At 40.7% G+C, this 26,900-nt stretch overlaps 2 protein-coding genes across 5 annotated transcripts; both read right to left on the bottom strand.

Annotated features, from left to right (window-relative positions):
• Positions 1-2,970: 2,970 nt before the first annotated feature.
• Positions 2,971-15,846, bottom strand: LOC129089961 (uncharacterized). 3 transcript variants are annotated; one of them, XM_054597403.1, is made up of 8 exons: positions 15,679-15,846; positions 12,475-12,801; positions 10,588-10,682; positions 10,077-10,263; positions 7,245-7,424; positions 6,624-6,758; positions 6,226-6,273; positions 2,971-5,169 (listed from the first exon to the last, which is right to left on the bottom strand). In XM_054597403.1, the coding sequence occupies exons 2-8, from the start codon at positions 12,614-12,616 to the stop codon at positions 4,295-4,297; spliced, it is 1,662 nt and encodes a 553-aa protein (XP_054453378.1). In that variant the 5' UTR covers positions 12,617-12,801; positions 15,679-15,846; the 3' UTR covers positions 2,971-4,294. The 3 variants fall into 3 exon arrangements, with proteins under 3 accessions (XP_054453378.1, XP_054453387.1, XP_054453397.1); XM_054597412.1 differs by having other exon boundaries at positions 10,107-10,263; positions 15,679-15,844; XM_054597422.1 differs by lacking the exon at positions 6,624-6,758 and having other exon boundaries at positions 15,679-15,843.
• Positions 15,847-17,319: 1,473 nt separating this feature from the next.
• On the bottom strand, positions 17,320-26,900 carry zgc:101731 (SNARE_SNAP25N and SNARE_SNAP23C domain-containing protein). 2 transcript variants are annotated; one of them, XM_054602060.1, is made up of 7 exons: positions 26,823-26,900; positions 23,591-23,632; positions 22,967-23,015; positions 21,100-21,211; positions 20,631-20,777; positions 19,991-20,135; positions 17,320-17,391 (listed from the first exon to the last, which is right to left on the bottom strand). In XM_054602060.1, the coding sequence occupies exons 1-7, from the start codon at positions 26,892-26,894 to the stop codon at positions 17,326-17,328; spliced, it is 633 nt and encodes a 210-aa protein (XP_054458035.1). In that variant the 5' UTR covers positions 26,895-26,900; the 3' UTR covers positions 17,320-17,325. The 2 variants fall into 2 exon arrangements, with proteins under 2 accessions (XP_054458035.1, XP_054458033.1); XM_054602058.1 differs by lacking the exon at positions 21,100-21,211 and adding an exon at positions 22,299-22,416 and having other exon boundaries at positions 26,823-26,894.

The following is a 26,900-nucleotide window of genomic DNA, read 5'->3' as shown; positions in this document are numbered from 1 at the left end:
GCTTCATATTCGTCAAACAGATCATTTCCTTGAACTGCTGACCATGCATGCTGTTAGAGCCAAATTTCTTTGTTTCGATTACAAATAATATTATTTCAATTTGTTTATATATTTAGGTGATCAAAATATATTCGTTTGACTTATGAATGGATGTTAAATTCGTATAGTGAAAAATTCCTATTTTGTAACTGTTACTTATATGATGATGATCAGCTGTGATAAGAGGAAGGGCTGGGACGGAGTCTCTGTTTTCTTTTGTTTTGCTCCGTGTAGAACGGGGCATTGGTACAGTCTTTGACCTCACGTTAGACTAATAATGTTTTGTTAAGTTTTTCAAAGCATAAATAAATCGATCAGATGACAGCAATGGAATCAGCGTCTGCAGAGTTTTGATTTGGACTGTTTAACGTGTGAGTCAAGAAACGGAGCACCGTAAAGTGGCACAACATAGAAGAAGTACAAAGAACAGGTCACCACACATGCCGTCCAGAATGTCAGTTTGGCCTTATTCTTCATTGGTTGATCTGCAAAATAAACTGAAACTTACAGTACATAATCTGACCTGTGACACATCTGAAGGGTCTCAAGGTGAGAAAAAATAATATCTCTGTTGCACAAAGTTACGTTCATTTTAACCAATTTTGGCCTTTTTTGTGAGAACTGAATACGTACCTTTAAAACCCTTCATATGAACCGGCCCTGGAAGAATAATTCATTCTTTAGTTAACCTGCTTACAAGTCATGTCTAAACTGAGCCAATAACATTTGATGAGGGCCTCAAACTGACAATAAATACTTTCTGCCTGTTTGTGCTTTGTAGCTTCTGATATTATAGAAGTACAATATTCTATTAGAGTTAACCACCCGGATTCTGAGGTGCTCATTGTCAGCCTGTAATGGCTCAAGTTGAAGAAGACTGTCAGGAAATAAAAGTGATTTAAAGTCTTCAGTTAGAACATATCAGCTCAGATCTGCTGCTTCCGCTCCATCTTTTAATCATCTCATCAGTTTTATGTGGTTTTGATCACAAGTCGCACGTTTGTGGCTGGATGTTCTGTGTACTAATGTGTACTAATGTACACGGAAGATTACTAATGTTCATACTAATGATACTACTAATGTACACGGAAGATTACTAATGTTCATACTAATGATACTACTAATGTACACAGAAGATTTAATAATGTTAATACTAATGATACTACTAATGTACACAGAAGATTTACTACTGTTCATACTAATGATACTACTAATGTACACAGAAGATTTAATAATGTTAATACTAATGATACTACTAATGTACTAATGTACACAGAAGATTTACTTGTTAATACTAATGATACTACTAATGTACACTACACAGAAATCTAATAATGATACTACTAATGTACACAGAAGATTTACTAATGTTAATACTAATGATACTACTAATGTACACAGAAGATTTACTAATGTTAATACTAATGATACTACTAATGTACACAGAAGATTTAATAATGTTAATACTAATGATACTACTAATGTACACAGAAGATTTACTAATGTTAATACTAATGATACTACTAATGTACACAGAAGATTTACTACTGTTCATACTAATGATACTACTAATGTACACAGAAGATTTACTACTGTTCATACTAATGATACTACTAATGTACACAGAAGATTTACTACTGTTCATACTAATGATACTACTAATGTACACAGAAGATTTACTACTGTTCATACTAATGATACTACTAATGTACACAGAAGATTTACTAATGATACTACTAATGTACACAGAAGATTTACTTTCTCTAATCTCTTCACATTCTGTTGATAATGTTAGTTCATTTTTGGAATGTTTTAAACTAAAAGTCTGGCCTGATCTTACATATTGCACCTAGGCAAAGTCATAAAAAATTAAACAGAATAAAAAAAAAACATCTAGCAATAAAACCAAGGGAACCCTTAATTTACAACCACACTGAACAAGCAAAGTCAAAAAAATCTGTTTCAATCCAGTGGATCCAACGGATGTTTGACAGTAGCACAGGGTACAGGCCCTGTGGTCATAGACATCCAGGGAGCTAACAGCTCGCCAGACAGAGAAGAACAGCATGTTGATTCTGAGATATATCTGATATCTGAGACCTGAGAGGGGACCTGCTGGGTTTGTTTTTTTAACAGCCACATTTGCTGCTTTTCATTTATGACTGATAAGCGATAGCTCTGTAGTTTAGGATGTTTCGGATTTGTATATGCATCTGGTTCACAGTGGTACTATCTGTGTGAGTGTTTTGGAAAAGTCTATGTGAGTCTGACTTGAGCTACTGTGCATGTGAGGAGGAGGGAGATAGGACTTTTACTAGCTACGTTTGTAATCCGTCATTTTAATTATCAGGGAAAAGAACCTGTGGACTGACCTCCACCAGCTTTCTGGAAGCATCCTTCTCCACCTTTCATCCCTTGTCTGGATCCCTCTTAGGGAAATTTGTTTTTTGTGGCATCTGACGAAAGAAATACAACAAACAACTCCAGTAATAAAATGTGGATGCTAAGTAATACACTTTTTTCATATTTTACCAATAAGCTCTATCATTGATGTTAGTTTAGAGCAAATAAACAATAAGACATTGCCTAAACTTATATGTGTCAAAAACCACAGCTGGGATGCATTACTAAGAAGCAACAATGCAGAGCTCCAGACTGCGACTAAAATGTTTGAATATCAGATTAAATTCCTGCGTGAGTGCTAGTTCAGACAACAAATCCCATAAAAAGAGTTTAGAGCTCTATTACACACTTTTTGGTGGATACATTCACTATTGCTTTGGGTCTTTATTGGTCGGGGATTTGTCGATAATATATAGAGAATATCATCTGACTTCTACTTTCACTCGCATTTCTACAAAACGGCCCAAAACTTAAAAAAAAGATAGACTCCAAACAGTTTTTTTCTTCTTTTCATAATAATGTCTTTATTTTCAGGGTTTGGTTGTTGGAAACATCCCATAGCCTGGTGTTACAGCAGACAGCTACAAGTCATTTGGTAATTCAGTCATTTTCAGTAAAGGGTGTATCTGCAGACAGAGAAGAGGATCAAAGAACAAGAGTTTCAGAAGCACATCGTCTTCATGTTTATTGTTGGCACCACAACTTCCAAATTACTGACATGTTTCTTTAAACAATTCTCTTAGTATCTCCACTGATCTGATGTTTATTGGTGTTAAAAAACAAAATGCAAAGCTGTGTGTACATAACACCAGTGTCTTTCATACACTGCTATTTTGTACTAAATTCAGACACTGAAGTCTGCCAAAGGTCTCGGGTTTAGGATTGTGGGGTGTGACAATTTTCTGAAAGAGTTAGCTCGAGCTTATTCTACATTAGTGTCTACATCATTTATTAACCTTGCTTTATCACAGGTCGAGGTGGCTGACACGTTTTAAAGTTCACCGTTTCACCACATTCAGAGCTTAGTATGAACTCTCAGTGGGCAGCTGTGTTACTGGTCCCACCTTGATATTCCCATTAATAATTTTTAAACAAAACAATAAAAAATGTTGTCCTTCCTCCAGAGCATCATAGACTTGTTTTCTCAGTCAAAAACGCTCTTAACCAACACATTTATGCCATATGAAAGCCGTTAACAGCTTTAACATGTTGTCCTTATCATAACCACATCCCGCATGCACAGGATGTGTTTGTGATAAGGACAAGATGAGCATGCAACAACCACTTTGATGAATTTATAAAAACCACATGAGCTTTCTTCTCTGTCTAGACAGCTCATGGTGCGCTACCCTTGAGCCCAACACCAAACCAGGCTTTACTCCAGTTGAGATTCCAACAATCAATATTACAGTTACTTTTATGATTTCCTCTCAGTCAGTGAGCCAGTTAAACCAAGTGTCCCAGTGCACTCAACAAGTAAAAATCCACTCCGTCGATCTCCGTTTGTGTGGAAATCCGTAAAGTGGTGCAAGATTTCAGCAGCTCAAATCTCCTGGTTTAAAATGCTAGTTACAGTTACAGTGTGGGAAACACACGAGCCTGCACCAAACAAACAGGAGAGGGAACAAACCAGACTCAGGCACATAAATGAACAGCCTATGAGAACATGGCCTACAACTCCATGCGTTTGTGCCTCTGGGACAACTTTTTGTCCCGTTTTCAGAGGGAACGTTTCTGTCCGGCAGCCATAAGTGGCTATTAATGTCAACTCAGCCATCTCTTTCAAGATTTTACCAACAAGATGGATGTTTAAATCACATGGTCTCCTGCATGAAATCCATCTCCATTTTTTTCAGAAGTGTGCAGTGGGATGATGATGATGATGTGTTGCCAGTTGTCCACTGTTGGATTTGTCTCTCAGCATGGTCAGCGCTGTGTTAGAGAAATCCCTCAGAATGTCCACCGTCTCCCTCTGCAGAGTCAGAGACTCCTGCACAAACTCCTGCTGGCTCTCCACGAGCAGCTGGACGGACTGAGCCAATATCTCCAGAGACTGAGACACCGAGGTCAGGAGCATCCTGCTGGCCCGCTGCTGCTGGAGGCCCTGAGAGGCCATCTGCGCCACGTGGTCGTGGGCCCTGCGGGAGGACGCTCCGGCCGGCAGAGGGTCGGACTGGTTGGAGCCTGAGGTGGAGGGACGGTTGGGTGGGAGGACCGAAGAGGAGGGAGAAGGTTCGTGAGAGTTGGAAGAGGATGTCGCAGTAGAAGCAGCAGAGGAGGAAGACACAGCAGTGGTAAGAGTGGGAGCACCAGGAGGCGGTGGGATGGAAGAAGAGGGAGGCGCGGGCTGAGGGGTACAGGTATTGGCTGCGACAGATGTGGAGGACGAGGAAGGAGGGGGAGTGAATGAGGAGGAAGGAGCAGGGAGAGGGGAGGCTGTCATGTTGGAGCTTGGTGGGGACTGCGACGGGGGAGGAGCAGCAGAGGACGAGGCGGCGTCCGAGTCAGACACAGAAGGGAAAACCGAGGAGATGACGGCCACGGAGGAGGAGGGTCTGGGGGAGGTGTGGTTCTGGCTGTTGTTCCGGGAGTAGGTGTGGACTGGCTTCATCCTCAGCAGGACGTTGTCAGGCAGGGGGTCCAGGGAGGTTGAGGAGGGTGGGGGAAGAGAGGGAGGGTAGGAGGAGAACATGGCGTCGTCGTTTTCTTCAAAGTCCATGTTCCCATCTGAAAGATCACAGAGGGACAAGAACACACGTCGGGCAATTTCACTTGCAACTCGATCAGAACAAAAATATGTATTCGTTTCCGCTTTTTCACAAGAAACTAAAGAAGTATACCTAGTGAATTATGTCAAAAAGACAAAAGAAGTCATAGTATAGTAGCTATCTATCAAGCAGAGAATCTGTTAGATCACACTTGGTAGGTGTATTGCTGGGGTATTTTTTCAAATTTGGTGCTTATTGACACGCTACCAGCTCGATATTAATAAACGTTGAATAAAAAAGTTCACAGCGCTCTGTGTAGCAGAGGGGGCGGAGCTTTGCAGGCTCTGTCATGTCGTCTGCAGCAGGCAGACAGCGGCTGACTCCCTGGCTGCTGCGGTTCACTAACACAGAGCCGGCTTTTAAAGCTCAATTCTGGAGAACGTTGCATCAAACTTGTCTTCACTCCCCCGGAGTCGACGTGCACAAGCATATAGCCTTCACATGAATCATGCCACTCTGCCATTGCATCTCAAAGTCGTGTGCGTTCTTGCCTACTAATTTAGAACACTAGTAACGATGCCGCTGACAAAAGAACTCTGCTAAGCCAGCAAATGGCATTATTTACAGTAAATAAACTAACCACATATTTCTCATTTGCAGACATATTAAAACGTAATAAAGTGTTCATTAACAGCTTTTGTTCAAGTGAAGAGTGAAAGAGAGGCATTGTCAGCACAACCTGCTTAAAAGTACGAGACGTCTTTTCAAGGTGAAGCTTTAAATTTAGAATGTTGTATAGTTAGTGAATAATGATTCATCATCATATTATCATTGTGTATTGCTTAAGAGCTTTTGGGGCGTTTTTGTAAGTTTGACTACTACTACTACTACTACTACTACTACTACTACTACTACTACTACTACTACTACTACTACTACTACTACTACTACTACTATTATTGCTACTACTACTACTACTACTACTACTACTACTACTACTACTACTACTACTACTACTACTACTACTACTACTACTACTACTGAAAACACCAGCTGTTTAAAACCACAGTCTTACCTCCATCGTCAGCCAGGTCAAAATCAGAGGAGGAGTGGAAAGTATCACCTGCAAAACATCGTCAAGCAGCAGTTAGACATTTTGCAAGGCCAAACGTACCTCAGAACTTTGGACTATTTAGTAGAAGAAAAATTCTACATAAAATAATTTATTCTTTCTGTCGTCAATGAGAATCAGTCTGGGTCTTGTAGTTCAAAAGTGCCAAATCACTCAATATACACCCAAGTCTTCTTTGCTTGTCTTGACAAATAAAGTTTTTTTCTCTGCCAAGCTTAGAATATAACCTTGTTTGAACCTGTATGAAAACTGTGCACCGTGTGGCAGTTTAAAAGTTATAGTTGGGATATTTTGAAGTGGGGTTGTATAAACGAGGTACTGATCCAAAGTCAGCGTATTACCTGCAGTAGATGACTGTCGGCCCGCCCCCAGTTTGTGGAAACATACAGGAGAACCAGCAATGGAGCAAAGCAATGTACTGCTGTTAACGGGGGGAGCAACAACATGTGTTTGGGACAATTTACAAAAAGGCCCACCTAAAAAAAATAAGAAATCTATATCAGTACCTTTGGAATATTTTCTCCCCTTTACCTTGCCGGCAGACAGCACTTTCTGACAGAGAACTCAAGTCCTTATATAAGCACTTTTAAAGCTACCAGACTCCTTTGACAAAAACAGTAATTGTATCTTGCAGAACATGGGAGTTGCAGGTCTACCCTTATCTTGATTGGTTACTTTGTGTTATTTTATGACTTCTGTGTTTTAAAGGGCCAGTTCGGATACACCAAAAAATTCAACTCCTGTCTGTTTTTCTAAACTGTGGGCGTACTGACCGCCATTTACTGCCTCTAATACGCTGACTCTGGATAATTACTTCATACATCCCCACTTCAAATAATCTGTACGATCCCTCTAAAGGCACTACAAACTTTCATGTTTTCACATTAGTGAAAAGATGATTTCCCGCCCCGTCTCCGCCTGGTGCAGACTCATTGCATTTCTTATTATCCGGCTCCACTCACCACCAAGTTCTTTCTCTGGTGAGGAGAGAGGAGAAAGGTCGTAGGGAGCTCCTCCAGGTATAGAGTGGGTACTGTCCGTCAAGCTGAGGTAGGAGTAGGAGGGAGGGTTGGTGGGAGGGCCTTTACTGTAAAGCTTTGAAAAGTCTTCGTCATCGCCAAAGTCCAGATCACTGTCGCCACCTGAGAACCGACAAACGAAAACTAGTTATTTAATTAGAAACAACAGTTGATTCAACTAAATTGGCCATCTCTGCTCCCTTGTCCATTTCCATATGCTGTAGTATGTTTTTTTGTTACCACCACAGCTGTTTTATCTGATCTGCATGATTGGTATAAGGGCAGATTGATTGATTTTATCAGCTGATAACAGCCTGTTTAAGTTTCAATAATGTGTCTTTTGACAGCTGGTGTACCTGCAGCAAACAAGCAATGTTATGCTTTTAAACCTCAATACAGCAGTGCTGAACCAAACACACAAAATAACAAAAGAAACAGCCTCTCTCTACAGTCCCTGACAAAAGTCTTGTCACTTATCCATTTTGTAGAAACAACAGCTTATAACCTGACTTTTAATTTATCCATTGGTTTTAGAAATGGCTCATATGAAAGCTAAAACCCTCCCAAATTATGTTTAATATACTAAAATAAATTTGCTTCACTGAAGAAAGATTGATCATTTAATGAACACAGAAAGGTCAGATTTTGGCAAGACAAAAGTTTTGTCGCCTACAGAGAGTAATGTGAAAATTGAACAAATAATTTACTTCAAATACAAAAATATGTTGCATAACATCAGTGAATTAAGTAGTGGTGCTGTGAGATCCATATTTAATATCTTGTATGACTTCCATGAGCTTGAAGGACTGCATCCATGCGGTTCGACAATGATTCATACAATTTATTGATGAAGTCATCAGGAATAACAAAGAAAGCAGTCTTACATGCCTCCCAGAGTTCATCAAGATTCTTTGGTTTCGTCTTCCATGCTTCCTCTTTCATTCTACCCCAGACATGCTCAATGATGTTCATGTCTGGTGACTGGGCTGGCCAGTCCTGGAGCACCTTGATCTTCTTCGCCTTGAGGAACTTTGATGTAGAGATGGAAGTATGCGATGGAGCACCATCCTGCTGCAAAATTTGACCCCTTGTATGGTTGGGAATGTAAGAGGTAGCTAATACTTCTTGATATTTTAGGCTATTGATATTGCCTTCCACCCTGCAAATCTCTCGCACACCCCCATACTGGATGTAACCCCAGACCATGATTTTTCCGCCACCAAACTTAACTGTTTTCTGGGTGAATCTCGGATCCATGCGGGCTCCAGTAGGTCTCCTGCAATATTTGCGGCGGCTGTGATGTAATTCAACTGAAGATTCATCTGAGAAATCCACCTTCTGCCACTTTTCCAGCGTCCATCCTTTTAGCAGGCTATGGGCCTTGGCAAATGCCACACGTTTTTTTAATTGCCTTTTGTTTAGTGCTGGTTTCTGGGCACTGATTCGACCATGGAGGCCATTTCGAGACAGAATTCTACAAACTGTCCTGGTTGACACGGGGACTTGAGGTGACCAGGCCTGGTGGAGCTCTGCTGCAGTGGAAAAGGGGCTGGCCTTGGATTTTTGAGCCAACAAACGGTCCTCCCGAGCAGTTGTCTTGTGGGGTCTGCCGGACCTGGGCTTGTCAAAAACATCTCCAGTCTCTTCAAATCTTTTTCTTATTCTTTGTACTTGACGCTGAGACACATTGAAGGTGTCAGCCACCTCAGCAGTGGATCTGGTCTTCAGCCTCTTGATAATCAACGCTTTGGTCTCAGGGTGAATCTTAGGCATGTTGTCAGAGGTCAAGTTGCAGTTGATGTGAAGGTCTGGTGTGCTGGGGTTCTTTTTATACACACCCACTAATTGATTGATCAATTATTGATCACAGGTGAGGCTGTAATCTAGGATTGGGTGCATCATATGACAAGGCGACAAGACTTTTGTCTTTGCAAAAACTGACTCAGTGGGCTTTACCAAGCTGTGAACGTTAGAATGCTTTTCAGCAGTTTCGTTTGGCACCAAAACATTATTTCAAAAGCTGTTGGGATTGAAATTAGCCATTTCTTGTAAAAAAAAATTGATTACAAATATATTTGAGGGGCACTTAAGGTCAACTTGTACCCAAGCGACAAGACTTTTGTCAGGGACTGTATGCTGTTAAATTGGAATTTGGGCAGGCCCTGAGTCAATTAACAGGAAAGTGAACATGAACGTTCTTGCGCTCAATTGTGACCAAAGTAAATATTTATTCATTTATTTTCACAAGCCAACATTCTGACACTAAAATCGAATTTTTCAAAACACACAAATCAGGAGAAACTTCTCTGTCTCAGCAACAGACTCTTGTGAGATCTGACAACTAACGATTGCGATCGCACTAGGTCACACATTTTCAGAATGTAAATATCTAATGTGAGCAAAAGAAAAATATGAACACATAACCCAAACTTGACCCAGTCTATAACTTCAAAACAAGGTAGGGAGAGTTAAACACGCAATGATCACGCTTACTTAGCAGACGGGAAGTGTATACTATTTCAAACTATGGGGGGAGCTGGTAATGAGTCATCTTTGTTATAAAGCATCTTTGGTATTACCTACATAGATGACGGTTCTCCACACTCTGGGCGTACTGACCCGCATCTACAATGACTATGGATAAGTATGGAACCTCATACAACCCCACTTCCAAACTCTGAATAATCCCGTCACTAGAAAACTTCTCCTCAGGGAAATCATCTGTCGAATGATTCATTCCACTACGCATTGAGGCTCTCACAAGCACAAACTCACGGATAAAAGTAGAGTCCTGCTTCTCCTCACCTCCTCGAGGGCTCATCATTAGGATCTTATTGACCATCCTCTCCACGGGGCCCAGGTTCTTCTTCCTCCCGATGCTGCCGTTGGGGCTACGGAGGGCTATGGCTCGTCGCTTTCCATCACATTTGAGGTCTGCCCATTTCTTCATGATCTGACGCACCTGTGAGAAAATGCAACCCGCTTTAAAAAGTCTTCCATCGTGACACAATATTTTGTATGGCTACGCCGTCTCCATGCAACTGATTTCTGCTAAATTAAATTCTTATCTTATTCTTAAGTCTTATTTTTCTAATTTTGGCTTTTTCTCTAGTGAATTAAATGGACAGTTTTAACCTTGAAAGGTTGAAATAAATCAATCAAATGAAACTATCTGAAAAGGAAGGATCAGTCCTTGGTTGAGCTAGTCACAAAATTATTTCAGAGAATATAATAAATAGCCTGTAAAAAACAGGACTAAAAATAGATAGTGATGACAATAACAAACCTCTCTGTGATTCTCTCCCAGACTGTTTATCTGATTGGTGATTTCAGCCCAGGTCTGTTTCTTGGCTTCAGGGGACACACCTTGGTTGAACTTCCCTGCAGGGAGAGACATCATTGGACATTTTAAACAATTCTATACAATGGTGGCGTGGTGGTCCCTCTTCTGCTGGTGCTAAAAAATAAATAAAAAAAATCATACATGCAGTGATGATTGTCTATTTGCAAGTTGTGGATATGGATCTGTCAAACTAAACAACGTAGATTAACATTAACATCACACTGTAAGTGTGTGTAAGCAACCATAGGTAAGATATGCATTAGAGCATCCGCCAAATAAGAGAGGTCAAAGGCCCCTTTAAATTCAGTTACCGGGGGGGTCATGGCTGATTAGGCCACTTCTGTCACAAATATTGTTCCTCGCAAATATTTTTATTTTCATCTCCTAAAATTCGCTTCAGACACTGACACATATCATGCATTGCTATAATTCAATAATGCAATACTATGATGTTATTATGTCCTCTTTTAAAGTTTATAACATACTTGTATTGTGTTATTGTATTTCATTATAGTATTGCATTACTTGAAAAAAAGGTTGAAAATTCATTGTAGTAGTTAGGGTTATTATTAGTTAACCAAAGGATTAAAGGGGCAACATACTACATTCAGAGCATTAATATAGTCAGCTTCGCCGTGTTGAGGGGCAATCAAAATGCTCCCCAAGTCGTATCATGCACCTTTAATCTAATAATCAGAAAGTCGTTGGTTGCAGGCTTACTGTACACAGCAACACAGGCATAGCACGTTCAATTATGCTTTAAAGGACTCCTGCAAGATATGATTGTTTAAGGAGGCAAATAATATATCTGCTTTAACTGGGGGGCCCCCCGGGGGGCCTGAAATTACGACAGCAGAAAAAAATAATAATAATTACGGAGCCAGGGGAGGGGTGTATCATTTGGAGTAAAAGCTCCTAAAGTAGTGTTAGCCTCTGAGTGAAGCATGTGTCTGGAAGAGTTGGCTTGGGAGAAGGACGTCTGGAAACCTTGCTGAGCCTGCTGCTCCTCCCATCTGACCCTGGATAAGCAGATGAGAATGGATGGATGGAGAGTACTAAATTGTAACATGCACTTGCAATCGAAGCCTCACGTTACCAGTGTTTAACCGTGACAACTGTGGTGTTATGAGGTTGATCCAATCGTACAAAGTTAAGCAATGATCTTGACAATCTTTTTTTAAATGCAGATTTTATCATTACCAGGGTTTCGCACTCCACTATAAGTTATTTGTGTTGTAAATTTGCCACTTTAATCTCAGAGAATATCCACGTGTCTTTTTCTCGTAAATGTATTACTTTAATCTCAGAGGTTTTACTCAGAATATTACTCTGCTCCCCCGGCTCCATCATTTATTTTTTTTTATTTTTTTACATACAACGGCCCCCAATGAACAGTGGTACGAAATAATCAAGCAATGTAGGGATTGTTTGTGGCATCCAGTCAAAATACGTTTTTGGCAGAAACAGTTTTAGGTAAATTAGTAATACAAGGAACCTATTTCTGTAACCTTATGTTTTCGGATTTTTATGGGCACATTTTAAACAATAGTGAAAAAGATGTATTTTCAAAACTTTTCCAAAACAGTATTTTAAATTCAAATCGTTTCCAGGCCTGTAAAACACTTTTTCTAATTTCATAACTTTTCTCGGGATTTCATGACCGTAGGATCCTTTTCCTAGTGCTAGGCATTAAAACATTCACCATCTCCTGTTTCTCCAAGGAGGATGATACTGGTGTTTACTATGGATAAACCGCTTTCTACAACCTCAACCCCCAAGATCCAACTCACACTCACACACACTAACACACCCACACTCCTTCCTACTCACTGAGGATGATGAACCGGTTCCTCTTAACCGCCTCCAGAAGCAGTTTGACCTCATTGAAGGAGAACCTCGGTTTGAGTCTCGACCCTCCTTTTACTCCTCCCACCTTCAACTCTTCATCGTCCTCACGCCAAGAGGCCGACATGGCTCCACCTGTGCCTTGTCCACTCCTCCTCCTCCTCCTCCTCTTCTGACGGTCTACTACAACTCAGTTTGTTATCGACTCCAAATTCCAGGACTGTCTGCTCCTGATCCCCCTGCCAGTCTGGACTGAAGACACCTGTCTGACTGCACAGGCCCTGCAAAAATTGAGAGACAGCAAGGGAGAGACTGAGGGGAGAGGGAGGAAAGAGAGACAGTACAGAGGGGAGAAAGCAAGACAAAGAAAACACAATGTTAAATGGTGAACGGAGTAACTTTAAGTAAACAGGAATAAGAGCCCTGATTCAAACGCACAATATAGCAATTGTTTTACTTTACCACAGACTAACTGTCAACCATCATTACTTTACTGCAGTGCTTTTTACTGTGTATATAGGATAATACAAATGATATATGAGAATAATAAATTATACATTTTTACGCCCGCTCCGAGTCATTTAATTGAGTATCTGCTGATAATGACACCGGGTTCCGATTCTTCTATTTTCCTAATGATATAAAATAATACAGATGCACAGTGCTCCCTTCAAGTAGCCCACATTCAAGTTATTAAAATCAATCAAATGTATTTGCTGGACAATTGAACAGCTCTGTGTTGCATTAAGAAAAAAAAAAGAAAAAAGAAGCTGTTCCTTAATGTTTTTTATTTTTAGATAAAAAACGATGTAATCTTTTTGGTCTCGAGTTAATTTCTCTCCTTTTTAAAGTGTCCTTCAGTGTTGTTGCTTCAGTGCAGCCGTTGCATGATTTAGATGAATGAACATACGCGTGTTTCAGAAAGCAGGTTTGTCAATAAAGTTCTATTCTGTGTTGACAATTAATTCATTTACCAGACTTACATTTCCTAATGGATGATGAAGAGGTGATAGCTGACGGTGCACTAGGCTGTAGCTCACATTACATTTTAAATAGATTTGTTCAGCTTTAATCTGACCGGGACAAAACACAGGGGCCAGCAAAAGAATGTAATTGAAGAAAAGAAATATATAAATTAAAGAATTAGTAGCAGTAAAGTCACAATCTTGTCCAGTAATAATGTGTTTTGTAATATAAAGGTTAAGATGCAGCAGACTTTAAAATTGTAAATCTTCTTGAATCTTGGCTCAACAGCGTTTAATGGCTTTATTTCTATTACTTCAACAAATGCAGTAAAATGTATTCAGAAAGATGTTCAAAACAGACCAAACACAGCCTTCTATAAAAAACTCACTTTCAAATTACATTCTGCAGCTGCACCACCATCCTGCTCACTCAGAGATATTAACATATAATCTCCAATATTATAGGAATCAGCTTTATTTAAAAAAAGAACTTCCACTGGGAAAAAGAAGGAAATTCAGAAGTTAACATCACAATATGTGTGCTTATATAATGCAACTAACAAGCTGGAATGAACAGTCAAAGTGTTGCTTTAGCGAAGCTCTTCTTCAAACTCCAGAAATAGAAATAGAAGGTTGGTGTAGGATCAGTTAGCACTATTGGAATATCAGCTGAACCTACTATGGGACAGACAAATCACAGTTTAAACCTCTTCAATCTAACCACTGAGGAGACCGCAGAGGGCCCGAAGAAAAACGGACTGACTCAATACTTAGAGCCCAGTTGCACTGTTGTGGTTCAATGATGACAGATGGTCACGTGTCCTTTTCTGGACTGGGAAACAAATGCAGCAGTATTCACCCCTGTCATGCAACAGTGTGGGGACCACGACTAAATGGAATGAACTCCCCACTGACGTCAGGACAGCAGAGTCGCTGCCCATCTTTCGGCGCAGGCTGAAAACTCACCTCTTCAAAAAGTACTACCCTGAGCCTTCCTCGTAGCACTTATTGCACTCGTATTAGTTGTTGCACTTATTGTATTCGTATCCGTTTACTGCACTTATCCTATTCGTAGTAGTTTGTAGCACTTATTGTATTTGTATTAGTCTGTTGCAATTATTGTTTTCGTAGTAATTTGCCTCTGCACTATACTTTTGCTCTGGTTTATGCTTTAAGATGCTTGTTTAAGAAAGGAGATGCACTTATGACTTCTGGTGACTAGTAGTCCTCTTGAATACCTATGTTGAATACACTTATTGTAAGTCGCTTTGGATAAAAGCGTCTGCTAAATGACTGTAATGTAATGTAATGTAAAATGAAAGTTTGTATCATTTCGTTTTTCTTCTTTAGGAGCCAAAGCTATTTCAAATGTAAATAATACATTTTGTTTCCGAATTATAGTGGTTTTTAAATCTCTATTCAAATAGTTATTATTGAAGGAAAGAAAAAAAAGCTGTTTAGTCTTTGTTTTTCTTGCCCATTTTCTGACTGTACTATATTGATAACAGAATTTTTATTTTTTACATATTCTCTCAGTCGTGTTATGTAGTGATTGTTAATATACATTGGGAACCTCCTCCAAAAACATCTGTAGGGGGTTTTATCCTAATAAATTAATTTGAACCCCCAAATACCATGTAAGGCTAGTCAAGTTACTCACATTAATGTATTAAGTTAGTTTGATTATTTTCCACATTCTCCTTTTCATTTGGCTCTAACTAGCGTTAAACACATGAAGGCAACATGTTTGCGACGTGCAAACAAGTCAAGAACTTCTTAATATGACATGGTTTAAATGGAGCATTACGTTGCTCTGACCACGTGGCCCGTCTGAGCTAATCAGCTGTGGTCTTCTCGTGTCTTTGTTGAGCTCGTGCCTGCCTCTCCCTCTGCTGCTCGTGCCTGGCGGCTCACACAAGGAGCAGCCCTGACCCGAGTCCGCCATCTCTGCTGCGTTAAAAACCACCGACCGGGGGGCTGCACGACGAATATCAGTGAACACAAGTGGATGTATAGAGGATGCCACACGGCCGAGTAACCGAGAACGTTACACCACTGTCGGTGGTCGAGCTCGAGTACGAAATGTCCGCTTTGCTCCATGTGCCGCTACGCTTTCATTATTCGTATCGTCAGCTATACACTGTTACACGCTTCACTGCGATAAATCACGCGCTCCGTCTACGTGCGGTGTGAAATAACGCTGAATATGTTTGGAAATAATTACCAGGGAAAAATGGCGTTGTTCGCTCCCTCCCCTCTTTCCTCCGTCGGATCTCCCGAAAGTTCGGAGTGTCGAGAACAACGGAACTGCGCAGACTCCGAATTTTTTTTTTCCTCCCTTGAACGCGCAACATTTTCATCTCGCTGCGCGCCCCCAGCTGCCCCAGATACAGCGTGCACCAATCACTAACAATCCCAATGAAGTCTACCACAAAACGCACAAATTCTGCGCAAGGAACAGTATTTATGAGAGAAAGTGATGATCTAACCTCCTCACGATGCAGACAATCCCCAAACTCTATACCCAATTAACTAGACATCGACATAGCATTTCATCACTGTGCATAATCTATGGTTGCGTTATTGGGTGTAGCATTCCTAAAGCAGCTGTTTGACAAGCATGGAGGGCTGTAAAGGTCAACAAAGGTCACCAGCTTCATTGTACTAATATATTTATAATAACCACAACATTAAACACGAACCATAGTAACTTAATTCCAGCAGTAGGCTACTCCACACCACAATGTAGGTCAAGACTGGATGTTTCTGAGCAGTGATACCTCCACATCCATGGCAGCTAATGAAACAAAGTGAACCCATGCATTTGGCTTTAATGAAAAACACACACACACAAGTGCAAAATAGTAGCATTTCACTTTCAGGAAGTGCTGTGATTCACACGAGGTTCTGATAGTGTCAGCAAAAACCTTGATGAGCTCAGATTCCTCTTTTAAACCATGGCAAACGATTAGAAAAACAGCACCAATTCATCGTCATTTCACCACCATTTTATATCAACGTGGAGAAGAAAGAAGATGGAGAGGCCAGGGAGAAGAGCAGGTTCCATGTTCGTCCGCTTGGTGTCACCAGAGATCTTCCTCCTGGGGACGAATACGTGTTTCTTTCCTCTCGGCAATACCCAGCAGCGCCCGCAGAGGGCGCCATCACGCACGTGTTTCACCCTCTATGGAGCGTTTCAGAATAGAGAGAGGGGGATGTGGTTATTTCTTTTTTGGAAATTTGGAAATATATTCTACATACATGGAGATATAAGAGTTTATTCATTTATTTATTTTTTTCTTCCCGGTAGAAGGAAGATGCACGCCCGGCCCAATGGAGCCGCTCTTCGCAGGGTTGTGTTCAGCATGTTCATCTTTAGTGGAATTAGTTCTTGATTTAACTTGGTTCTGCTCTCTACTGCTGCTGGTGGCGATGGTGTCGCCGCAGTGACCCAGTTTCCCCTTCAGGCATCATTAAAGCTACCTATGATATAACTCTATGCTGAGTGACCACAGAGGCCACCTTAAGGAGGACATAAAGAGTGAAATGCAAGTGACAAAGGCATTGCTGTTCAATAGAGTTATAATAATCCTATGACACGTTAAAAGATTATGTCATATCAGTATCAGAATCCCTATCACAATAAGAGTACACGGGAACACAAGATAATTAACACCTCACTACTGAGAATCAGTCCCTATAGGAATACCACAGCAATATTGTCACACGAAGGAAAACACTACCCTAAAAAAAGCACCTCTGTAAAGCAGAGAACAATAACAGCCTCACTTTGGCAAAGCATGCAGAAGCATATGCTAATTGCAAGTATGATGAATTAGTAGAAAAATAATGAAATATAAGAGCACTCCTTCTATCGTTTAATGAGGTTGTTGGCTTTCTGGTTGGCAGCGTCGATGCGGGACACGTTGAGAATAGCCTGCAGAGAGAGAGAGAGAGAGAAAAAGAAACAGGAAATGTTAATGAGAACTGGAGTATGAAACCACTGGAGCTCTCTGTCTATCTCTCAAATTCAAGGAGATAGTGGATAGTGAAATACAGTCTTCCCAAAGCAGGTTGTGCAAGCCCAAATGTTTAAGAGCGAATAAAAAAATGTTCCCACTAAAGCAGTGTGTTGCCTTTATCTCTCTCTCTCTCTCTCTCTCTCTCTCTCTCTCTCTCTCTCTCTCTCTCTGTCTCTCTCTTTTTCTTTTGCAGTAGATGTAGCCCATTATGTATTCAGTAAAATCTGCAACAAGAACCCTTATGAAAGCACTGAAAGGCCAGATGTGGATATTAAAAAGGCCAGTGTTGGTATTTACAGTTTTTCTCAGTTGTTAACACACAAAAAGAGAAAATTCGGCACAGTTTGCACAACCTTCACTTCATGTACCAATCGCTCGACCCAACTTGGCACTACTTCACACTCCCTTATCTGCATTAGACTCCGACTTTCCTTCTTTACACTCTGATGTCAATTACACATCACCTTGTTGTCAAAACACTACACACAATGCTCAGTTGTTGCACACACTTCTCAAGTAAAATCTCAAAGCATCAACCTACAACACACAAATATTCAAATCTCTAAACATTCAGGTCTGTTGAGCAATTTGCAATCAGGACTGCAGCATAAAAGTGCCTCGAGCCTCTGTTTTGTTTGGTGAACAATGGAGAACTTTGAAGAGATCGACAACCAGAGAAGGAGAGGGGTAAGAGTGAGAGGAGGAGGAGGAGGAAGAGGAGGACAAGGAGGAGGAAGAGGAGGAGAAGGACAAGGAGAAGAAGGAGGAGGAGGAGGAGAAAGAAGAAGGAGAACGGTCATATCGGGCCACTGTGGTAGACCATGTGCTCAACCATGGTTTGAGCATGAGGGAGGCTGGCCAGAGGGTCCAACCAAATCTCAGCGGCTTCACAGTTGCTGCCATCATTAGAACCTTCAGGATGGAGAACAGGTACGAAATCTATTTGCCTTGTGTACTGTAATACTGCATATCAATAGAATACAGTGTGCTCACAGTATTTGTATTTTGCAGGACTGAAAGAGAACCACACCGTGGAGGAAGAACACACACTTTCACAGCCGAACAGGAGACTGAAATTGTAAATATGGTTCGTGAGAACAACGCTATCACACTCCGACAAATACAAACTAAGATCCTGGCTGACCATGCTACATTCAGGAACGTCCAGACCGTCAGGCCGGTTTACAGTACTGTACTGTTCTCTGTGTGTACCGAAATAAAACTTTTTTTGCTGCATATTTGTGTGCTGTTTTATGTTTGACTATGAAAAAAGTAGGCCTATACTGAGACATTTTACAAAAGGAGAAATGGCTCATTCTCCAGAGTCGTTGTCATTCATATGGTGTGTTCCATTTCTCTGATTGTGTTTTCAATTTTGCACTTCAGTGTGCTGTAAATGCTTGGTAGTGTGCAGCAAATGCTTAGTTGTGTGTACTCAATGAATGGTATGTGTGTGTCATTTGAAAATATGGCTGTGTGTACCAAATGAAAACACGAGTTCCATTTTGTGAACAGTTAAGAGATTTGATGGCAAAGAGTCATCTTGCAAAGGGAGTGTCAGGTTTAGCATTTTGTGTGTGAGGTTTTCAGTTTTGTGTGTGCAGTTTTGAGAAAGCCGTTATTGTTTTGAGAAACGTGTGTTAACAATTGTGAAAAACTGTAAAGGTAGACTCCAACAGTGTTTGTGTCTGGGTTTTATAAATGGAAACGCCCACACAGCTGTTGGCAAATAGCTGTGCGGGAGTAAAGTATTCAGTTTATGAATAATTAAACGCTAGCATCAGCCGGTATTTTTTTAAGTTTGGTTTTATAGGTTATACTCCTGTGTTCTGCAAGATAAAATTACTCATTTTGTCAATCTTGTGGCTTTAAAGAGAGCAATATAACGGCTGCAGTTCCCCACCAGCAAAGGGTTTTCTGACAGCACGGTAATCTTCTTGGCGGAAAACAGCATTTTCACGCTAAAACATACATCATTCAACCATAGTTTCAATGTTTGGGTTTGGATACATAAGGAACACCGCATTGGGAAACTACAGACTGATATATAAAAACCTCAAACAAATAAAACTAAAACAAACAAACCCTCCCTTTAATGTTTTTTGGTGACCTATTCCGTCAGATTTATCGAATTTGTAGTAACCTGTAGTCAGTGATAAGCAGGTCAGGTGATATAAAGACCGTAAACTGGTGGTAGGTGTGAACGTGAAAGAGAGTCTTGTCTGTCTGTATGTTAGGCTCCCGCCCTCTGCAACCCTGGACATTTTTTATGTTTTTCTAATTCATTTCAGTTTACTGTATAAAACTCAGTTTTGTGATTCTTATCTGATTGGGTCATTTATATGTTGTCTGTAAACGGACATGTTCTCCTAGTCGATCAATTAAGATTTTATGTGAAAATAATTCTGGTAATACTGTCGTCTGATGATACAGTATGCTTGGTCATTTTCTTGTGGCCTACTGTGATGTTTGCCGACACTTCATGAAGTTTGTGTTGTAATGTGGCAGCAGTACCTTTCCCTGTATGCGTTCGATCTGGACATTCTGTGTGTCTATCTCGTTGCCCATGTCCAGCGCCATGCTCTTCAGATTTCCGATGATGCTGCCGACGTGAGTCAGGTTCTCCTCCATCTCGTCCTCCCGGGCATCGTTAGTCACCCTGAGATAGAGCAGAGTAAAGAGTGTGTGTGTGATTATGTCCTGTGTTTGGCAGCTGCCCGTATGGCTGATGGTAAATGGTAAATGGACTGTACTTGTATAGCGCTTTTCTAGTCTTCCGACCACTCAAAGCACTTTTACATTACTAATCATTCACCCTTTCATACCCATTCATACACTGATGACAGGGGCTACCATGCAAGGTGCCACCTGCCCATCAGGATCTCTCTAATCATTCACATCCATTCATACACCGATGGCACAGCCTTCGGGAGCAACTCAGGGTTAAGTGTCTTGCCCAAGGACACATCGACATGGACTGCCAGAGCCAGGGATCGAACCGCCGATCCTCTGATTGGAGGACGACCCTGTCCCTCCACTGAGCCACAGCCGCCCCTGCTGGTATTACATTACATTATACAGCTGCCTCTCCTAACACAACAGACAGCCAGCCTACAATAACAGTTCATTAAGCGCTCTTTCTGTTTCTCTCTACCTCCGTATGTGTCCTCCGCTCATGATCATTTGCTCCCTCTCATCAACGACTCGGGACGACGGCGGCTGATTGGACACCACGCCGTCCTGACCGGACCCTCCGCCCCAAACTGCCTTGTACGCCCCGCTCTCCTCAAAGGCCTTCAGTCTGAGAGAAGGAGAATGTACGTCTTTTGTTGTTCACTTGTTAAATGGGATGCACGAGAACCACACTGCACCCATACTGGTCTTACAGACTTGATTATTTTATTGGAGTACAAGCTTTAGTGGAAAACTGTCTGTTAGGTAATGAATGAGTGGAACCTCCAGTGTGGGTACACCAGCGGTCCGTTTATACAGTAGAGACAACAAACGTGTTGTAAGATGATATCCAAACAGCTGAAAATCAATAGAGCAGCAAAGCAAGCGGGCAACAAAAGACAGCTAAAGCCGGAATAAAGGGGGAGTTGGAAAAATCTGACACCACCTACTTATCACAGGAGCAGAGGCCACAGCACTTGCCCAGGTCAGTCAGGTTTTTCTCTGCCTCCTTCATATCAGAGTTGATCTGATCCAAGCCCTCCTCTATACGCTCCAACTGCTCTATGAGAGGAGAGGGAGGAGGGGGGAGGAGGAGGATGAAGGATGGAGGGATAGGCAGGAGGAGAGGAAGAAAGGCAGGAGAAAGGTGGACATGGAGAAGGAGTGGAGTAGGAGGAGAAGGAAGACAGGTTGGTTGGAGGTGTAAGAGGAAGGTGAAAGTGTAAGGGTGGGAAGAGGATGTGATGGGAGAGGAGTACGGAGGTGATGGGGAGAAAAAAATAGCAAGGTAAGCCGAAAGAGAAGGAAAATTGGAAAGAATGGAGGGAGGAGAAGGCAGAGGGAAGAAGCAAAATAAAATCACCAACTATTTCCTGAAAGCCTTTGTGCAGCTCAACTGAAAAAAAAAAAAAAATTGCTGCCAGCGAATGAACATGAAACGCCCAAAACTAAAAAACAAATAGACAAATCAGGAGAGCTGTGCAGCATAGCACGTCCATGGTCCGGCTGTTTGCACCCTGACCTCAGTGCCCAGTTCCATCATGGTTTATAACTCAGTAAAATCAATTATAAAGCACTGTACAGTGTTTTTAAATATCTTTCATAAGTTAGTGTTTATATTTAATAGGTATGTGTATGCATTTATCTACTTATCATTTCTTATTTATTTTATTTACATTTGCCCAGAGTTAAATTTGAAGTACTGGGCAACAAGTGTCACTTTCCACTGACTTTATTTCTGTTTTGTGTGTGTGTTTTTTTTTCTCACTCATACCCCCTTAAGGGGTAATTGTGCAGAAAAGCTTAAGGGCGTCATGCAGAAAATAACTGAGAGCAAAACATTTTGACAAAAGATGGTTGGGCAAATAACCTAAGCCGTTGTTGATTCAATTAACAGTGATGAAAGCGTACCGTTGGACTTCAATAAAGCATCATAAGCTGTACATCATCTGGGCGGGCTTAGTTACCTTGATGACAAAATTAATGTTTTGTTGACAGACAGCTTTTTTAACTAAAAAATGTTATAATGATTGCGGAAATTTCAAATTCTATATATGGATGGTTAAAATTTATTGGAACTGGGCATCAGTGTGGTTTTTTTTAGGCCACCAGTTGGGTAGAGGTGCGGATCCCTGAAACCAAGACCTACTTCCTGATTGGCCAGATACACAGACCACAGCACTGGGCCATGTCTGTCAGGTTCTTCTCGGCCTCTTTCATGTCCCTGTTGATGGAGTCCATGCCTTCCTCAATACGCTCCAACTGCTCTGTGAGGAACGGGAGTTTTATGGCACTGGGTTTAATGGTTGTAACAACAGGAGAGACGGACACAATGTTTTCAACCCAACTAACCTGATTGGTCAGGGGCATATCTTAAAAACTATTCGGTGGACAGACTGGAAAGAAGTTGAGAAGCTTACTTTTCCGTCTGGCAATAATTAATCTGCAAATTTACTTTTGTATGACATTATAGCACAATACAAATCCATGTGTCCTTGCTAAACCAGAACTGAAATGCACCAAATGTGTAAACGGGACAATTTTTAAGTTGTTGGTCATCACAGCAGTGTGTCCCGCTTCCTGTCTTTGTGCTAAACTTTGTGAAGTCACAGAACTACTGGAACACAATCAAGCTCGTAGAGATGAAAGTATTATTGATTTCTTATATTTGAAACAATACTGACATAATGGCGCAAAACTTACTTCCGTATTCCATGAAAAACTGCTTTTTTAAAATTGCAGTTGTAAACACATTGAACAAGGCTTAACAAAATTTAGAATTTAGAATTTAAAGAGGGACCAAACTGAACTGATTACCTCCTTGTTCATCCAGCATAACCACAGCTCTGATCCCAGCGTCTTTGCTCTGCAGGAAGGAGCACATAAAACCACATGAATATAGAATACACATTACTATCAAGCTGTTATGGTCCATGATTTCTCCTCTTCCAGGCAGCCATAGGTTTCAGTTCAATTCTGTGAAAATTAGCTTGCAGAGACTTGCAGATAGATAATATTGTCATGTGGCGCTGCCGTTCCGACTAGAGGCCACTTTAAAAGCACGATGGTTGTCTGTTTCAGACGTTCAAGCATCTTTGAATGCAAATTTCAATTTCAGACAACATAAATAGCAGTAAGGTGTATTTTACTGCGGTTACTGTACATGAACATGTACTTCTGACCAGAATGTAGTGTTTTCTGCGGTGTCGTCTCAGTCACTCTTGTTTTCCATGTGTCAATGCCCAAAATTGCTTTCCAGCAGCTTAAAGTCAATCACATCCCTAACATACATAATGAGGATAAACTTCATGATGAGCTTCTCTCTCTCTGGCTCCCTGACTATCTGTCTTTATGATTTTTAATCGCTGCAGGCCTTGCTAGTTATATATATATTTAAATAAATAAAAATATATGTGTGTGTGTGTGTGTGTGTGTATGTACCTCCTCAACCAGCTGCATCATCCGCCTTGTGCTCTCCAGAGACTGAAAGACATGAAAGATGGATGCTTCAACATACAGTACATTTAATAAGCAGGCAAACATGGGCAAATTGTCTACTGGCAAGCCTATAATTCAGCTTGTATAAAAAAATGAAATTAACAATAATTAATTCACCATGAAGTGGAACTCATCAAGCTTTTAAAACAAAATACAACAAACTAATCCCGTCTTTCATCTTTTCTTATTTTCCTCGTAATTTGTATCTAAACATGTTTTATTTCCCCCAGAAAAATAACAAACCTATAAAATAAAGTAATGCCTAAAAATATTTTTGCCTACCATTCCCAAACTGATGGATAGGTCATTAACATCTTCTGAAGGTGTTTTTATTTTTAAGAAGTAAATTATGATCAACAGGTATTTTATAGCAAACCTTTGTTTATGTGAATGCCAATGTGAACTTACGTGTAATTATATACATACTATAAGTATATAGTTATATTATATCAACTGCTGTTTTGACCTGAACCATAAAAAAGTCAACACATAAAGACCTGCGATTACACTGTACTCTCACCCATGGAAAATTCCTCTCCTGTCTTTCCACCCCTTGCTGTGTGTGTGTGTGTGTGTGTGTGTGTGTGTGTGTGTGTGTGTGTGCGTGTGTGTGTGTGTGTGTGTGTGTGTGTGTGTGTGTGTGTGTGTGTGTGTGTGTGTGTGTGTGTGTGTGTGTATATATATTGTGTCAATATCACATTAATCCCTAGGGTCTCCCACCGAGGGGATGACGAGGTGACACAAATGGCTTTGACCTGCAGTAGCCTTTAATCCCCCTGGTGTGTGTTGGTTGTTTAGCACCGCCCCACACTGAGTGTAGGAGCTCATCCATGCTCGATATCTCCTCTGCAGATGGTGGCCAGTGGGAGACCAGTTGTCTCTATGGCAACCAGGTGAGCCAGGTGTCCTCACAGGGACACGCCCCTCAGACAGAGCAGTGTTCTCTGTCGCTCACAACAGGCTGAGAGAAATCAGCAACACCGCTCCTGCCTCCTGTGTGTGATGTTCTATATTCTATATTAAAGTAAATATATAGCAAACTAATTCTCATCAGCAACATAAATAAACGGCGAATGCAACCTTAACAAATTGACTTTCTAGCTCAGTGTCCTATTAGTGAGTGGGTAGAGTACATGGCCAAATATTTAGTGGCCAGATATAGACGTTGATGGATTTGCTAGAAAAACTTGCCGTCTAACGTTACACCAGTGAGAAATCACGGGCAAACAGGTCACTAGATGCTTCAACTATGTCCTCTGTTTTCATGTACAGAGTGTCAAACACCAAGGCAGAGACTCAGAGGTTTGACTTTATTGAGTTTTGGAATGGCAGCTATAAACACAAGTAGTTTTGATCAGACCAGAGGTAGTCACCATGTTTAATAGCTTGCAGAAATGACGCAGGGGTTACGGTTTAAAAAGTGAAGCGTCATGTTTGCTCTTGGTGATGTGAGCTGTTGAAAACACAAACAGAACATAGGTTCCCTGGCAAAATCTTCAAATAATTACGAACTAGTCTGTCTTGCATATTTACACCAAACCATTTACACAAGTTACTATAAGCAACCATCAAGGCATTTGGCTGAAAGTCACCAGTTAACACGGCCACTCATTGAACTGTAACACCCGTTGAACACCTTAAACACCTTAAACGGTCGTGTTGCTGTTGGAATGCTTTAGAACTTGAGTTGGCTTCAGACAACCGAACACACAACAACCAGACATGTTGATGCCGGTTGTTACATTGCAACAGTTTAATATTCAATATAATATCGACGTCAGCTGTAAAAGTGTCTATATGGCCCCCTACCTCTTCTCCAAAAATGAAATCAATATTTGTCATATACCCGATTCATAATCAATTAACCCAATGCTATTATGTTCAGCCCAAATCCAATCCAATCCATCATTAATCAGACAAAGCTTAAACATTTTTGGGACATCTGCTTAAATTGATACATATATAAATATTTGGATTTTGCTATATGTTCTGTAGTTACTGTCCCTCTTCATATTTCTGATGAAAGGAAGATGTGGGTTAGACCCTATAGCCACTCTCCTCAGTAGCTCTAAAGCAAAGACTGAATAAGACATTTATAAGGCAACCAAAATGTTACGATTAACTTTTATTAATTGAGAACACACTGTGACCAGACTGGACAACACCATGGTAGCGATTGTGTCAATCACAAGGTATCCACTCCCTAAACCTAACCCTAACCCTGCTTTACTGGCTATTTCACTCTGAATGGGACCAATTATGAATAACCAATTAGTTAGTGGACAAAAAAATGAATGGACAAAAAAATGTTGATAACCAATAAATTAGATTACTAGTGAAAAACACCAAATATTCTCTGCCTTCAGCTTTTCCAACTTAAGAATTTGCTGCTTTTCTCCTTTTTGTGTCATTGTAAAATGTATAACTATGGGATTTGGACTGTTGGATGATTAAACAAGATACTTGAGAACGTCACCTCAGGCTGTGTGAACACTTTTATTATTTTCTGACATTCTGAATACTAAATTGACTAATGGACTGATTACTTCATAATGAAAATAGTCTTCTCAATAAAGTAATCTTTAGTTGCAGCCCCTTAGCTTCAATATTCTATTGTACACAAACATGCATTGAAAGATGAACATAATGTCATTGGACAGTAGACATGTTGAATGTCTCAGGGCTTGAGAAGTTGAAAAATAAACTTATCTGTCTACATAAAATGCACGAGATGCACCAATGTGGTCTGACCTTTAGAATTGCTTAACTGAAATGCTCCCTATTTAATGAGGAAAAAGCCATCAATTAAGTCTGGTAGCAGGAAGCCAACAAATGTGGTTTTAGATGACAAGTAGCACCGTATTTTAGATTTGAAGTGATCACTTTTTGTAAAAAGCTCATCCAATAGCCTGCACGAGAACATGAACAATTGTGTATTGTACAAAATGCACATTGAGTCTGTGGGTTCACAGGCAGTGAAATAAAATCTGTGGCTTTGCAAGGTGGTCAAACACAGTTGCAATCAAATGTTTGTGTTTATGTGACACGTCATCTGATAACTTAATTATTGTTAATGGGGAAATCCATCTTGTGAGTGTTCAGTATTTAATAACGCAAATACTTATAATGGAGGGAAGCCTTCTAGATTTTTAAATAAAATGAATCCATTCCTCACCTCATCCGTGACCTGATTGGCTCTCCTCTGCAGCTCCAGCTGCTCTGTCAGTATGGGCGGGTCTGACGCCATGTTGGC

The sequence above is a fragment of the Anoplopoma fimbria genome, chromosome 1 (assembly GCF_027596085.1).
Source record: "Anoplopoma fimbria isolate UVic2021 breed Golden Eagle Sablefish chromosome 1, Afim_UVic_2022, whole genome shotgun sequence".
Lineage (NCBI taxonomy): Eukaryota > Metazoa > Chordata > Actinopteri > Perciformes > Anoplopomatidae > Anoplopoma > Anoplopoma fimbria.
Note: the sequence above shows the minus strand (reverse complement) of the source record. Positions and strands in the feature narration are given on the sequence as shown.

Bases quoted from the DNA above. Each gene is read 5' to 3' on its own strand.
- LOC129089961 (XM_054597403.1), bottom strand. From the start codon at position 12,616: ATGTCGGCCTCTTGGCGTGAGGACGATGAAGAGTTGAAGGTGGGAGGA. The intron at 7,425-10,076 runs GTGAGTTTGTGC...GTCGGTTCTCAG, and splicing joins GCAGGACTCTACTTTTATCC to GTGGCGACAGTGATCTGGAC. The intron at 5,170-6,225 runs GTAAGACTGTGG...GTGATCTTTCAG, and splicing joins TGACCTGGCTGACGATGGAG to ATGGGAACATGGACTTTGAA.
- zgc:101731 (XM_054602058.1), bottom strand. From the start codon at position 26,894: ATGGCGTCAGACCCGCCCATACTGACAGAGCAGCTGGAGCTGCAGAGG. The intron at 23,016-23,590 runs GTACATACACAC...TCCTTCCTGCAG, and splicing joins TGATGCAGCTGGTTGAGGAG to AGCAAAGACGCTGGGATCAG. The intron at 22,417-22,966 runs GTAATCAGTTCA...CGTTCCTCACAG, and splicing joins TATGCTGGATGAACAAGGAG to AGCAGTTGGAGCGTATTGAG.